This window comes from Cyanistes caeruleus, chromosome 7, assembly GCF_971803275.1.
Source record: "Cyanistes caeruleus chromosome 7, bCyaCae1.hap1.1, whole genome shotgun sequence".
Taxonomy (NCBI): domain Eukaryota; kingdom Metazoa; phylum Chordata; class Aves; order Passeriformes; family Paridae; genus Cyanistes; species Cyanistes caeruleus.
In genome coordinates, this window is record NC_141707.1 from 5,463,599 (window position 1) to 5,479,297 (window position 15,699).

The following is a 15,699-nucleotide window of genomic DNA, read 5'->3' on the forward strand; positions in this document are numbered from 1 at the left end:
CAGCAGATATTCTTAGCTGACTATGGAGGGGTTGAGGTAGGTTCCCCTGTTTTTAGAATATGCAATTCTGCTGGTCGTTTAATGGGTTTTGTCAGGATGGTCTGGTCTGAGGTGCAGAAGGGCACTCACATGCCAGAATCCAAAACTTTCCATAGCACCTGTATGGGTTTTGACCAAGGTAAAGTTCACAGCCCTTCCAGTGCTGTGCTGTGCATTGGTACCTGGGTGGGTGTTGAGAACAGACCAGTGTTTTGGCAACTGCCTGGCAGTGCTGTCCCTCTGACATTCCTTCCCACATCAAAGGGGATGGGAGTGGGCAAGATCCTGGGAGAGGACACAACCAAGCCAACTGACCCAAAGTAGCCAAAGGGATATTCCATACCTTATGACAACAGCTCAGAGAGGTAATCTAAGAGAGAGAGGAGGAAGGGGGCGGGTATTTCTGAGTTTTCAGTGTTTGCCTTCTGGAGGACCCGTTACGCATGCTGAAGCCCTTCATTTCAGAAAATGTCCAAACATGATTACTGATGGGAAGTAGAGAGTGACTTTTTTCTCTTCAGCCCATGCAAGCACAGATCTCTGCTTAGTTCTTTATTTTACTGTAATAAAACTGCCTTATCTCACCCTGCTGGCTGTTCTCTGTCTTATTCTCTTCCCCGTCCCAGTGGGAAAGACAGTGACAGAGCGACAGTGGACACCTGGCACCCAGCCAGGGTCGACCCACTGCAGTCGTTTAGGCACCCAAATGTGGGGCGATATAAAGTTGGTGAAATGGACTATAGCAGGAACCTGGAGGGACCAGGATGGAACTGCAGAGGAGTGCAGGCCCGGGGTGGCAAACAGTTTAGCAATGAGCTCAAAGCTGTGGCAGGAGCAGCATGAGGCTGGGCAGACCCAGAGATGTTGAGCTAGAAGTGTACTAAAAATCCAGAGCAGCAGCAGAAACAGCAGGGTCTGGGCAGCCCTGGAAGGAGAAAAAAAAGGTGGAGGGGGGCTTTGTTTTTGGGTGTTCCCTGGCTGTCACCTGTGTAATGCCCTGGCAACAGCAGCAGCTGCTGGGCTCCCACAAGCAGCCTTGAAACGCTCCCTTACAGAGGTGGTCGGGGTCCCTGTTTTCCCCTCAGGCACCCAAGCACATGGTGAGGATCCCTCCCAGAGTGATTGGGTATTGAAAGGACCCAGTTACATGGCCACACCTGGGAGCAGAGGCTCACCCACATTAAAGAGACACAGAGATGGAAAAGTTCTGCAGTAGCAGTGGATCCTCTGGGCAGCAGCAGTCCAACACCAAAACCTCAACCATCTGCCCTTTGAGCCGTGTCCCCCAGCTAAGAGACAGCCATAACCCCACTGCCTGTCCCTCCTCCCCCAGGCACGACTCCCAAAAGCTCCTTTCCCTTGGCTGACTCCTTAGTGTGGGATGTAGGAGGCCTCGGCCACGTCTTTTGTTTCTTCATGACCTGTATTTGTGGCCCGGACAACCGCTGCCTTCACAGAGTCTTCCTTTCAGATGGGAAACAATTCCCTAAAGAATCCAAACCAAAAGAAGGGCCTCTACTTTGCTGTACTGAAACAAAATCAAATGCTAAAAATTAGCTAAAATACAGAATAAAAAAAAAATAAATTCTTAGTTTATAATGGCTCAGCTCCTTATCAAATTCAGGGATCCCTAAATTTCTAGCTAAATACAATCTCACTCATTTTCAACATGTAAACAAGACAGCCAGTCCTGTCCTGCTGGCTCCCAGCAGCGCCTTGCAGCAGTCCTGCATCCACATCAGGATGCTGGCCAGCACAGGGCTGTCCTGGAAACTAAGGCAGCTGACTTGACGTTTGTGCAGGTACCCAGAGGCCAAGCCCAGCGGTGTTCCCTCAGGATACAGCAGTCCTGAGTGATCTCCCCTGACGTCACCCGCTCCTTGTGGCACCAGTTGCTTTCCTGTGCAATGTTCTAGCTGCCCCAAGAGTAAAGAGGGAGCTGGAGAAAGAGCTTGCCAGGCTGCTCTCCATCCTTTCCCAGCAATCCTGCTTAAGGGGAGAAGTCCAAGCTGAGCTCAAATGTGTAAATGGAAGAGCCATGCACAGGAAGGGTCAGTGGGAAGGATGATCCAGGAACCATTGGCCTGGCAGCCTGAGCTTGCTACCACGGAAGGCCTTGGAGCAGATCCTGCTGAGTGCCATGCCACGGCATGTGCAGGGAACCAGGGGGTCTGCTGGAGGGTGGGAAAGCTCTGTGGAGGGATGGGAACAGCTGGGGGTCCTGGTGGGGTGTTGAGGAGTTCTGTGAGCATGTTTTGGGGGGTGTTGGTATTGGTGGGTGTGTTGGGGAAGGAGTTGCCTGGAAGTGAGAGGTCTAGGCTGGAATTTGAGTCAGTTTAACAGCATCATCTGTGGTTTAGCACAGCCTTGCTTATGGAGGACATAAGGAATATGTGTGACTTTTCCTGTTAGTGGTCCTGGTTCTCATGCAAAAAAGAAGAGGGGAGAGCTGAAATTTATTGGCCACCTAGATATCTGTACCAGGGGGAGGATTAGCCTTTTTGCAGTCGACTCAATTGTTTGGACTACTTTTGTAATACTGAGTGGACTTTGTTTCCTTGAGAGCTTTAATCCTTCAGAGAATTAGGATATTATCATCCCTCCATAGAAAAGCAAAGGTTTGCAAATCAAAGAATGGCCTTTTTTTAGCCTCTGTGCTGTGTTATATTTTGTAATGTGACTCTCAAAGGATGATGTTAAGGCAAAGGACTTGCTGCTTTGAGATGGTGTCGTGGTTTTAAACCACTAACTAAGAAAATTACTTACTTCTTGCTGTGAGATATGGATTAGAATAAGAGCAAAACAGGCATACAACTTAAAAGGGAAAAAAAAGAAAGTTTATTGACAAACCACAGTAATAAGAACACCAGAATAAACTTCCAGAAAAACCTTTCCATCCCTTATCTACCCACTATTCCCTTGTACACATGACAACAGAGACAAAAACTCTGGAACTCTGATGGTTAAAACAGTCCCAATTCTTGCTAGTCTTTTTACCAATTTTTATAGAGAAACAGAAGTTTCTTCCTGTTAATTTATGGAGTTTCTCACAAGAAAACTATTTTTGTTATAGTTTTCTATTGCCCTAATGTTAGCTGTCCAGAGATGCTATTATTAGAGTTCACTCCTCCCATTCTCACATCACTCTGAAGTGTGTATGGGCCATGCGTCTAGAGATAGCATTTTTAAGGATAAGTTATTCAAAGGCAAAAAAAGAAAAAAAGTCTTCTTCATCTGTTTCTGTGAGCTTCACCAGAAAACAGTTTTCTCATGGCCTCGCAGGGCTTCAAATCTCTCAACAGTTTTCTCATTGCCTCTCAAGGCTTCAAATCTCCCAGTACTTCACTATACTATAATTACTCTTTACTCAAATTTACACTTTGAACACTATTCCTCTCTAGATCTTATATCATGAATTAAAGGAGTTCTTTTCAGGACTTCATTGTCCATCTCCATAGTTTTAACAGAGAGATATTTCAGCTTAATTAAAGCATCTTCTTAATTCTCTACCTTCCTTGAAGCTTCTTTTCTTTCCTGTCACTGGTAGTTTATAAAGTCTCTTTTCATGTTGATCTCTCTCCCTCTCTCTCTCTGGATAAAAAGATTAATCCGCAAGTCTCATCTGAGTAATGAAAGAGTTAACATCTTGCCCAGGCTTTTGTAGATGGTTTAGAGATCTCTGCTGAACAGGAGCTGGAGCCGTCTGCGATGGGAAATTCCTCATGGCTGCTCTGGAGCGTGTAGTCTCTGCTCTAACCCGCTGCAAGTCCAGGGCTTCCCTCTTTCTTCACTGGGTAGTTTCTAGTGAATGTAGTTACAGCAAAACCTGCAGCCGAGCCAGAGATCGGGCCCGGCTCGGCCCGGCCCGGGCCCGAGGAAAACCTTCCCCAGGCCCCCCCATCTCCCGGCCGGCAGACGGGGCAGGCCCGGCCCCATCCCCGCCCGGCCGCATGGCCTGGGCAGGGACGGGAGGCCTGGAGCTCCGCAACCCTCCACAGCCAGGAAACAAAGAGAGCCCAGAGAGCTCTGCTTTTACATTTTAAGGTAGGGTTCACAAGTTGATCCTACTTTTCAATGGCCTAAACTGCTGTCAATTCCCAGCAATGACCGATAATTGGTCAGGAGAAAAGACTCCAAGCACTTCCCAGCAACTCCAACTCCCTTAAAGGTAAAGTAACTCCATGACAGATGGGAAGCAAACTTGCACATCTTTCACATTCTCCGGCCACTCCAATTAATTGGTGAAGTCTGCCAGATCCTTCTGTGCCTTCCCAACAAAGATGTTTTTTGAGGTGCATGAAATGACTTCAATGGGAAAATAATTCCAATTAATGTAATTAATCTGACCAAGACTAAGAGTTACCAGCAGTTGTTCCAGATGCTCCTGCCAAGACCCCTGCAGGAAGGAGCCCAGCCCCCAATGCACGTGGGCTTTGGCTTTGGCCCTCTGGCACAGAAACCCCCCAGGGGCACAGATCTCTGGGGCAGGAGAAGGGCACCAGCACTGCCAGGGCTCGGCTGGGGTGGCAGGTCTGCCTCGGTGGGGACTCTGCCACACCTTCTGATTTCAGTGCTGCCAGGCCCCTGTACAGATTCTGTGCAAGGCCCCGTGCCCTTCCTCCTGCAGCTGCGTCGGCAGCCCTGGGGGCTCCTTCTGCTGCCCTGAGCCTGCAGAGCAGGGCAGTGTTTGCTGATGGTTTGAGGTGTTCCTAAAGATCCTGTCAGGCTGTCTTAGACACTTTGGGCAAGGGATTCCTTCCAACCTGGGCCACTTTGGGGGGGATGGGGGCGGAACCGGGGCAGGTGGCAGTGTGTGCACAGGCCCTTTGTGACACGGTGCAGAATGGTAACCGTGGAATGGAAAGGGACAGGGTGTCCAAGGGCCCTTTGTGACACATGGTGACATAGGGGCTGTCCCAGTGCGGTGACAGGGCCATGCCCCAGTGCTCAGTGCACGCGACGGGACAGGACGCGCCAGAGCGGTGCTGTGAGGAGCCCCCACACAGCGCACTCGTTTGTGTCTAACCCGGAGATTTTCCAAGGCGTTTCTTCTACAGGTGACCTCGTGGCAAGACTGCGGGCCTTGGTGGCCCGTGGCTTTCCCGAGGCTTTTCTTTTGCAGGTCCCCGCGGGGCAAGACTGCGGGCCTTGGTGGCCCGTGGCTTTCCCGAGGCTTTTCTTTTGCAGGTACCTTCAAGGCCAGACTCCGGTACTTGGTGACCTGGAGCTTTTCTGAGGCATCTCCCATCCTTCTGACCTCTGTCCTCAAGGTGAGACTGTGGGACCTGGTGACCACAGTCATTTACAAGGAGCCTCAAGTCATTGTGGCCGGAGCCCTCAAGACCAGACTGCAGGACTTGCTGTCGTGTAGCCTTCCTGAGGCTTCTCTCTCACAGGTGCATTCAAGGCTCAACTGCACAGTTTGTTTTCTCAGTTTGATTTCCCAAGGCATCTCGCTTTAAGGTGCCTTTGAGGCAGGATTCCATCATGGCAGGCAGATTCCTCAACCTGTTCAAAGTGTTCCGACGGAACAGAAAAACAGACCGTGGAGCTGCCCCAGCAGAACAGCAGGAAGAGCTGGAGCAGTTCCAACCACTGCAGGATGGTGAGTGGCAGAGCTGGGCCACACGGCTGATGGCTGCAGCCAGTTAGGAACCATCCCATCCCATCCCATCCCATCCCATCCCATCCCATCCCATCCCATCCCATCCCATCCCATCCCATCCCATCCCATCCCATCCCATGTGGACATGCCCAAGGACAGGAGAGAAGAAGGGCTGGGGCTGACTCCCGCCAGTGGCCGTGCTCCATCCCCTGAGCCACCCCAGGGCTGTCCCTGCCTGGGGAGTGCAAGGCTGGGCTGTGTTCTCCGGCCTCTCCCGCAGTCCCTCAGCTCTGGCTGCTCTTTTCCAGATGCAGCCATGGACAAGAGACAAGAGCAGGAGCCTGCCCAGGGCCGCTTCCGCAAAACGCTGAAGGTACCTGCAGCCATCCCCACCTGGGCTGGGCCTGCTGTCACTGCTCAGCCCAGCTCTGCACATGGAGCACTCCTTGGAACATGCCCCTCTTCCCTGTCCTTTCTTCATTCTGCACAGAGGTTCCGCAAATTCTTGCGCATTCGGCGTAGAAAGAACACCACCACAGCAGGAACAGAGGGCACAGCTGAGCCTGACTCTGGGCTGGAGGAGCTCCAGGCAGAGCCTGATGTCAGCCCAGATTCAGCTGAGCCCTCAGAAGTTTCTGAGACTGAAGTGAAGAATGACAGGGCAGAGGCTGACATGGCAGAGACTGAGGACGTGGCCATTCCAGATGATGACACCAGAGAGACTCAGGGCATCGCAAATGCTGACAGGACACCCACTCCCACTGTAAGCCAAGAGCTCATATGGGATTATTTCAAGGAAGCTTGTGTTTCTTCTGACATTGTTGACAAGAGAGCTGCTTCTTCTGACCAGCAGGTAGCCAGCCAGGGGTCAGAACTGGAGGTCTCCCAGGATCCTGTGCCCCTTCAAGCCACATCCACAGGGCCCCCTCAGCCTTTGAGGCCAGCAGAGTGTGATGGGACGGTAAGCACTTCTTGGGGGAAGCTGGGGAAGTTGCTGCCTTGGACAGCGCTCCAAGTCTTCCCCATGCCTCCTCCAGGTGCCAGCTATTGTGAGGAACATTTACCAGAGTCTGGTGTCCCATGTCCCTGTGGATGCCAGTCAGCAAACCGACATAGTGAGGCTGGCTGAAGAAGACCCTATTGATGTGGTGCTGACCCTCCTGTGCTGTGCCCCATCGTGTGACAGGTATGGGGCCCACGTGCCTTGAGAGCTCAGGGCTCAGCGGCCTTTAGGGCCCATTGCCCTGCACAGCCTGTCCAATGGGCTCTGCCCAACAGGCAGAGAGGCCCAGGAGCCTCGGGCCCCTCTGTTTCCTGAGGCTGCTGCCAGTGCTCCCTCCCTGCCCCTCAGGGCACTGGGGCTCTGTCACCTGGGACCCCACAGCTACACAGAGCATGGCTCTGTGACTGAGACACCCCTGACACAGAGCTCTGATCCCACAGAGCTGCTGCAGTGATGTGGCAAGCCATAGCCTCATCAGGACCAGCAGTGAAGAGAGTGGTGCCAATACTGCTCTGTGTGATGGAGAACTGGCCACTTTGCAACATCTGCACCTCTGATGGGGACAACAAAGATGTTTTTCCCTTGAGTGTGAGTTTCTGGAGCTGACCTTTGATCACCTGCAGCTTGCTTCCCCAGGAACTCTCCATCCTCTCCCTGCCTCAGGCACCGGGCTGAAACCTGGGCTAGGGGCAGGCTCAGGGGGCACCGGGCCCACTGCTCCCTCTGCATCTCCCCTCGGGCCCTGCCCCACGGACACCTCGGCACTGAGCGCTGTCTTGGTGTGATTCTTTTGCAGGCAACTCTGGTGCTCTGGGTGATGGTCCAGATGCCTCAGTGCCATGAGGCGATGCTCATTTATACCCCTCGCCTTTTTGTGGCTCTGCTGTTCCAAGTTGTCATCACCACTCAGCTGATGCCACCAGAGGAATTTGACAGCTTCTGGAGAGCATGCCAGGAGGAACACCAACTTCCCAGCAACCCCAACAGGTGCCAGTCCTCCTGTCCTTCCCATGCCCTTGTGGCTGACACCAGTGCACCCAGTGTGACCTGGGCTTTGCTCTGCACACAGCTTTGCAGTGCAGGCCATGAAGGCTCTGCTCTGCCGACTGGGGTGCTCCAAAGAGGTGATGGCTATGGAGCGCAAGGGTGGCTGGGACACGCTCCTCTGTGCTGACACCCAGCACAATGCCGTGGGTCTGCTGGCCAGGTAAGAGCCCCTTCCCCCCCACTGCCTCTGAAATGTGTGCCCTATGCCCCTCATAGTCCCCATGGTCATGGCCAGAAGGCCTCATCACTGAGGGATGGCTGAGCAGACTGGAAACGGCTGATAGAGGAGGGTGCCCAAAAGAAGCCACCTCCCAAAGCACCCATGATCCCTCCAAGGATGCTGGGGAAAGGCCAGATCTCTGTGAGTCATTCATGGCAGAGATTTGCCCCTCCACACCTCAAGTCTTGGTGCTGTTTTCCCCCTGACAGGGTGATGCGCCATGGATTGGTCCGCTTCTGTTCCCGCATTGCAATCCAGCTGCTCAAGGCACTCGCCAGGGATAAGGCACCCTGTGAACTGTCCTCCCTGGCATTCCTTGTGGAGGTGAGCCCCATGGCAGCACTACCTCGCTGAGCTGCCTGCCAGCCCTGTCCCCTTGCATAGCCACAGCTGCCTGGGACGGTGCCCGCGCCCTGTGCTGCTGCCTGGGCCCAGCCCTGTGCAGTTCCAGGCTCCTGCCAGCCGGCTCCCCTGTCACTGCCCTGTGCCTTTCAGGTCCTCGAGTACTTAGATTTGATTACATACGGTGAGGATGTCCTTGAGATGGTGTCAAGGCACCTGCAGAGCGAGTGCAGGCAGAGGCGTCGCCTGGCGCTCAGAGGCCTCGTGGTTATCAGCAAGGATCCCTCGATGGTGAGAACGGGGCAGCGGCTGAAGCTGTGCTGGGCAAAGCAGGCCCTTGGGCTGGCTGGGCTTCAGGAGCTGAGGCAGCTGCTCCCAGCTCTCCTGTCTCACCTGCCTGAGTGCTTTGGGACAGGCCTTTGGCCTCTGGGCCCGGCAGCAGCAGGGTGGGGTTGCAGTGCCAGGGCGGTCTTGGCGCTGCAGCCGTTCAGGGCTTCCCAGCACAGCCTTGTGTTCCAAACAGGCCATAAGGATGTGCAGCCTGTCTCAACGCCTTCAGGACCTGCTGGGTGATGCAGATAGAAATGTGGTTGGCATGACCCTCCGTGTGTTCATCAATATGCTCAAGAATAACGACATTGTGATATGCAGCACCACTGCTCCAAAGCTGGCTCAGGCACTCATGCTGCTCTTTGATCACGTAAGGCTCTGTGCCCCCAGCCATGGGCATTGGCTGCTGCCCAGAAACTTTGTGTCTTACAGATTTCTGGGCCTTTGTCCAGTCGAGCCTGGAGGAATTGGTATTAAGGTCTTTTTCATTTCTTTTCCTCCAGGGCCACAGCCACATGCAGTTGCTCTCCCTTGACCTCTTCTTCATGACAATGGATTTGGTAGTGGATGAGGGAAAGAAGCCTCTGGAGAAGATTTTGAACCAGAGCCTGTTTCCACTCTTCATCCACTGCTATGATGAGAACTGGCGTGTGGCAAAGGTGAGGTTTGCTGTGATGCCGGTGCATCCCTGGGAGGGGCATCGGCTTCCTCCTGTCCTGGAACCTCCCAGGCTGCAGCTTCCTCTGGGCCCTGTCAGCCAGAAAAGAGTGCTGTGCCCTTGGCTGCAGTGCCATCTCTGCATCTCTGCTGCTCTCCAGGCCTCTCAGCAAACGCTGCTCCGTGTGGCCGACTTCCTCAAGAGGAGGAATCTCAAGCAGCTGGTGATGAAGGAGGAGCTGTGGAAGTTTGCTGACTGTCTGGTAAGAACGGCCTGGAGAAGCCCAAATTTGAGAAGCTCCCTGCCCCCAGTGCTCAGTGTGTGGAGCTGGCAGCTGTGGCCCAGTGCTGCACCCATGGGAGACAGCCTGTGCCCCACACACCGCTCCCTTCCCCGGGCTGCACGGCTTCTTCTCCAGGCTCCTGTGTCCCCGAGCCGGGTGCCGATGGAGCCCCAGCCCAGTGGGGCTGCGGGCCTGGGGGCAGCGCAGCTCCCCGGGCAGCAGCCGGCCCTCTGCCCCCTCCAGAGCCCGGCGCCAGTGGCTGCTGCCCGGTGCCTCAGGGCTGGGCGGGCACGGGAGGCCCGGGCTGGCCGCAGGCAGCGCCCGGCCGAGGGGCAGAGCCCGCACCGACCCTTCCCTCCTGCCGCTCTCTGCAGCTGTCAGACGACAGGAGCCAAGCGGCCGAGTACCTGCACCGGGCCCTGCCGTACGTGGACAGCCCACAGGAGTCCCTGCGAGTGGCAGCCATCAGGTTCATCGGTGAGCCACGAGCCCGGGCTGGCTCCCCGCCCCGCCGCAGCTCGGCCCCGGCCCCGGCTGCTGCTGTCCCGGCAGCGGCACCCGGGCCCGGCGCCCTGGAGCCCCGGCTGCCCTCGGGGCTGCTGCCGGCCTCTGGCAGCCGTGCCCTTGGGCTGAGTCAGGATGCGGCAAGGGCTGGGGCTGAGCCCTGCCGGGGCGGGAGGCCGTGTGGCCCCAGGGCTGGCAGCGCCGCTAGCAGGGAGCTGTGCTGCCAGGGCCCTGACAGGCTCTGTGTTCCCAGGGACGGCCAGGAAGCACCTGAGGGCGTAGCAGGAAGAGCTGCAGGCCCTCATCGAGGGTGAGTGAGAGCTGGCAGTGAGGGGCTGGCACTGGGGGATCTGCAATGCCCGGGAAGGGAGCTGCAATCTGTGCCCCGGCTTCGGACGGCTTCTCTCCCTGTGTGGACATCTTGGTGGTGTGGGAATATCACAGAGAGATTTCAGGGACATGGGGGGCAGATTTGGGTGGGGTGACCAGGACCTTGCAGCTGATCCTGTTGGCCTCTTCACTCTCGTGGCCACAGCAAGAGCAGGCTGGCATGGCCATGGCAGGACTTTCTCCTAGGATTGCCACAGATCCCGGCTCTGATCGTGGCTCTGTTCCCCTCTCTTGCAGCACTTCAAGTCCTGAGAAGAGATGACAACCCTTCTCAGAGGAGCACAGTTTTTCAGCAGACATTTATTGAAAGAACAGCAGAAGTTCACTCGTCTGCTGCTTTAGGAGAACCAGTCTTCCTATAAGATGCCATGGAAGACGAGACTACGCTGAAACCAGAAGAGACCAGCTGGAGCTCCAGGCACAGCTGACAACTGGCACAGCTGAGCCTGTGGGAAGCTCGCATGGCTTCAGCCCTTTCCTCCTGCCTGTAGATAGTTCTGTCCCTGCAGCCCTCAGAAACTGCCCATCCCTTCTTTTTCCCTTCAGTTTCCCTCCCTTTTGAATACCTCCCTCCCTGTGGCCCTCAGACACTTTCCATCCCTTCTTTTTCCCTCCATTCTCCTTCCCTTTTGATAGCTCCATGCCTCCAGCCCTCAGACACTGCCCATCCCTTCTTTTTCCCACTAGTTTCCATCCCTTTTCACAGCTCCATCCCCCCGCCCTCAGACCTTGCCCATCCCCTTTTTTGCCCCTCAGCTCATCCCTTTGCTTCGCATCCCATCAATAAACAGTTTTGCTTTTTCACTAAACCTGCATCTCTGCGGAATTGAAGGGTAACAAATCCAGAGCGCTGTGACACACAGGCCCCTCCTGCCGTTCTCTCCTGCACCGTGTTGTTGTCTTTTAAAGCAAGGCAGACCCTTTGCCTGGTTCAGGAGCCAGCACAGTGACCAACACCCAGGCCACTTGGTCCACTGCACACAGACATCAATGTGATGGATGGCAAATGGTGTTTATTGCTGGAGAATTTGACATTTTATAACCTAGGGTCCCTGTGTTACTCCCATCTGCTTTCATCACAGCTAGGTGCTATTGGCTAATTGCAGGGCTAATTACTACACTAAAGATGGGGGGGGGGGGAAGTTACTATCTTTCCCTTACATCCCAATATCTTCCGAGCGTTAGACCCTGCTTCAACATATTCCCCCCTCTCTATGCATAACTAATTTGCTAGAATATAAGGTGTATTAGTCTTAAAAAGTTCTAACGTTATTTTCTATATATCTATTTCTAAACACTTTGCCTAACTTATCTATATTATAAAAAGTTTTAAAAGCAGATATTATAAATGAGTAAAATATAGGGTACACTATACTTAACTAAAAGGCTAAAACTTATAAAATAGATACTGCAGTTTTTCATTAGTAAGCATAAGGCACACACAGTGACTAAGTGTATTTTTAGAGCATCTGTTGCCTTTCTACAAACAGAATGTTGACTCTTTCTAGTCGGCTCTAAACAAAAGATACAAGCTTATTTAAAACACACTGTTTTTCAATTATCTGCAAGTCTTCATCAGTTGTCATTTGTAGCTGAGACAGTCTCTGTTGTTGGGTGACGATGGCAGAGACACCTGTGGCAGCACCAGTTGCTCCCAGGTTAAGCAGCATCGCTATGGTCACACCTGTCACCAGTTCTGTTTTCTGAAGCCGGGTGGGTCTCTCTGCTTGCAGGCTCAACTCTTTATCCAGGTGGTACAGGACCCTGGGAACAATCACAACTTGCACAGAAAAATCGTTAGAAACAGCGAAGTTATAAACTGATAGGCATGTGGTCATCATTGTCTCGTTATGCTTATCAGCTGTTGCAGGCTGGAGCCTTGCCGTTTAGGATTTGTTGGTGAGAGAACTCTCTGTCTCCCCTCTGTCACCTGGACTGGGAACGCTAGCACAGCTGAAGGGACCCAGCTGGCATATGGAGCTTTTATCTGTACCCAGTCTGTGAGAGGGGTATCCACTCTCTGTTCTTTTTTAGTGTGGAGGGGGATATTCTTGTTTATCTTTATTGTTTTCTCTTCCGAGGACTCAGCCTCCGACCATTCCTCGCTAGCGTCTCCATCGGAGTCAGAGCTCAACTGGCTAGCCACTTCCCATTTCCCGTACCTTTCTGTTGGGCTCCGGCCCCACCTACCACCCCTGTGGGCGGGCTGTTCCCTCCCTCTTGGCTCTCCTCGCCCTTCAGTCCACCCTCCACTCTGCCTTTCACCCCACCTTTCACTCCTCCCTTCACTCCACCTTTCACTCCGCCTTTCACCCCACCTTCTGTTCCTCCTTCTGCTCCCCCTCTCTCCCTCACATTCTTTTACATTCCTATCTTTCTCCCTCCGTACACTTCCCCCGCATCTTTCTTCTTCACATTCCTTATCTTTTCCAACCTCCTGACCATGTCCATCTCTCAATGCCAGCGTTTGTTCTTTGTTTTCACTAAGGATATTTCTTTCCCGCTTTATGTCTTTTTGCTCAGCGCCATTTTTAGGCACCAGGGAGGATGTTTCCCTCCGGGCTTTTCCCACGGCACCCCTAGCTTCTTCTGTTAACTTTCTCCAAAAGACTTCTGCTCTTCGCTGTTTCTCTGAGAGCAGATAAGGATTTGGGGATTGAGGAGATGTGTCGCCCTCTTGGGCCCCTTTTGGCTCAGCTGAGCTGCTCTTGTGTGGAGGCTGTGAAGCCTGAGTGGCTGCTCTGACCCCAAAATTTGGGGTGGCCAACAGACAGTTTTTTGCCGCCCTCCAGATCTCTTTGGCAAGGGTTTTAGTACATCTGTCCCACACCTTAGGGTGGATAAACTTTACTAGCTGATTTATGACCCCAATATACAAAAGCCTTGCAGTAGCAAGAGTAAAAGAATTAGGTTTACAATTTAATTGCAATCTGACCTTTATCAAGGCTTTCATCTTCCTTCTGGACACAGGGACGTCTCCCTCGCCAGGACTAGTCCAGCTGGTCCTGACCGCTGCTCCTGTATTCCAGGCAACCCTCGCTTTCTGGGTTTGAATCCCGCTTTTTGAATTCTCACGGGTTTCAGCACCAAATGTTGTCTTTTAAAGCAAGGCAGACCCCTTGCCTGATTCAGGAGCCAGCACGGTGACCAACACCCAGGCCACTCGGTCCACTGCACACAGACATCAATGTGATGGATGGCAAATGGTGTTTATTGCTGGAGAATTTGACATTTTATAACCTAGGGTCCCTGTGTTACTTCCATCTGCTTTCATCACAGCCAGGTGCTATTGGCCAATTGCAGGGGGCCTTACCATACACTGTGGAGGAGGGGGGTTACTATCTTTCCCTTACAACCCGATATCTTCCAAGCGCTAGACCCTGCTTCAACACCGTGTTTTGTGCAGAGACGCAGAGGAAGGAGCGCAGATCAGGCTGGAAAGGTCCCTGTGCTGAAGGTCCAGTTCCACAGCATTGTGGAGTTAAAGGTCTTGCTGAGCACCTTGAAGGCCTTGGATTTTGGAAGAGCCAAGCTGAGTATGCCCAGAACCCGGCTGTGAGGGATTCTGTGGCAAGCATGCACAGAGGGCAAAGGAGCTTGGAATGCCTGAGGCTTTCTAGAACAGCTTCCTGAAAGCACCGCAATGCTCCATCCCTGCACAGGATCAGGAAGAGGGCAGAACTCTTAGAGCCGAGAGCAGAGAGATGGGGACTTCAGATGGCTCTTCTTTAGAATGCTGTTTATTCTATCGACTAGATTACAGCAAGGGGTCGTGGGTCAGCCTACAGCTGCTGGCTACAGGCAAGCCCTGTGTCCTGAAGCCCACTTAGTTCTGCTTACAGTGCATTATATCTCTTTCTTTTGCTGTGTGTATCATTGCATAACAACCAATCAGCATCATACACAATACCTTTACATGTACATATATCCTATCAAAACTGCTGAAATTACCATATATGTTAGTGACTACCTAATCATTTGAGTTAGTAATTAGATGGTAAACTCTGAAAGTTGTTTTGCAGTGGAAAATTCTTTTTGCTTTGGTAAAAAACGTCTTTCTGTCTGCCTATGCTTTTTCACTTGGTAGAAAACATGCTTTGTTTGAAGGCCACTTAAAGCTGTTGGACTTCAGCCATAAAACCTCCTTCTAACTGACTAAACCTCTGTTCTAAACCTTCCAGCTTGACTAAAGCTTTGTTCTCTCGGTGGTTGCAGCAATAAGTGGCCCTACAAATGTCTTTTTATATATCCATGCTTGCTTTCATTTCTAGAGAACCTTCTGGTAAGCATTCATATCTGTGAAAGTTTTCTGTTAAATTCTCATCCTTCCTAACATCTCCCCTGGCCTGATGAACAACACAGATGCTAGAAATCGTCTGATTCATCATTTGTGCACACATTGAAGTATACATGTGTCACAATCTGCTCACACAGGCGGGCGTCGTGAGAGGTTCGTTTGATCTCAGAGTGCAAAAAGGACACCAAGGGATTTCAGTTTAAATCAAAACAGCAATAATGCATCTTTATTTTAGTGCCAGCATCATGGGTTATGCAATAGATGAGAAGGAGAGAAAGAGAGAGAGAGAGAGGAATAAAGAGGCAAAGTAAAGAGAGAATACGGGGGGGGAGGTATCGCTACCAATGGACAAGATGGGGTCGCCAGTGTCTTCTTCCGTTGGGAACTCTCTCTCCAAAAGCAACTTAGAAAAGTCACCTTTAGAGTCTCAAGTTCCAAGGTGAGGGCAGTTGGCCAAAAGGTGGGGAGATGTATAGGCTATTGTGGTGTGACCCGTTGCTGTGGGAAGCAGGTGTGAGGTACTGAACAGGCCCAGCTCCTCACAAGTCCCTGCTCAGCAGCAGGAACGAAGGCAGTGTACCGTGGCAGCACAGCAAACACCTGCAAACAATCACTCTTGTGCTGTAGGTCGAGCACCCCTTCAAACAATGGCTTAGCAAGCATCCACCTCAACCAGGCCAGAACCCCTGCACAAAGTCCCCTGGCCTCCTCAGGGTCTCGGTCTCTGTTCTTGCCATGCTCGTGAGGCAAATGAGGGAAACTTCAGACCGTCTCTTACACCACCCCGTGACTCACGATCAGCGTCAAGAGGGCTCCTTTGTAGTGTTGTTACAAAGTCTTCATGTCTCCTCAAAGGCTGGTAGAGTACCCTGGAAAAGAGAGACAGAAAATCAGACAGAAAAAGAAAAGTAGGAAAAAGATAAGGGCAAGAAAAAGGGAAAGACAAAAGTAAAGAATCAATTTTCAATTAAAATAAACATT

General features: G+C 52.4%; 1 protein-coding gene across 1 annotated transcript; it reads left to right on the plus strand.

Moving 5' to 3' along the window:
* Positions 1-4,930: 4,930 nt before the first annotated feature.
* Positions 4,931-11,230, plus strand: LOC147652142 (maestro heat-like repeat-containing protein family member 7). The gene is made up of 17 exons (XM_086898324.1): positions 4,931-5,309; positions 5,436-5,644; positions 5,953-6,017; positions 6,135-6,407; positions 6,495-6,605; positions 6,682-6,830; positions 7,088-7,235; positions 7,444-7,634; positions 7,717-7,854; positions 8,124-8,238; positions 8,410-8,547; positions 8,780-8,956; positions 9,090-9,245; positions 9,405-9,506; positions 9,902-10,004; positions 10,285-10,341; positions 10,659-11,230. The coding sequence occupies exons 2-16, from the start codon at positions 5,527-5,529 to the stop codon at positions 10,311-10,313; spliced, it is 2,013 nt and encodes a 670-aa protein (XP_086754450.1). The 5' UTR covers positions 4,931-5,309; positions 5,436-5,526; the 3' UTR covers positions 10,314-10,341; positions 10,659-11,230.
* Positions 11,231-15,699: the final 4,469 nt, after the last annotated feature.

What these genes read in the sequence shown, in the direction of transcription:
- LOC147652142 (XM_086898324.1), top strand. Translation starts at nt 5,527, where the DNA reads ATGGCAGGCAGATTCCTCAACCTGTTCAAAGTGTTCCGACGGAACAGA. An exon ending in GTTCCAACCACTGCAGGATG is followed by an intron (nt 5,645 to 5,952) that starts GTGAGTGGCAGA and finishes GCTCTTTTCCAG; the next exon opens with ATGCAGCCATGGACAAGAGA. An exon ending in TCAGCAAGGATCCCTCGATG is followed by an intron (nt 8,548 to 8,779) that starts GTGAGAACGGGG and finishes TGTTCCAAACAG; the next exon opens with GCCATAAGGATGTGCAGCCT.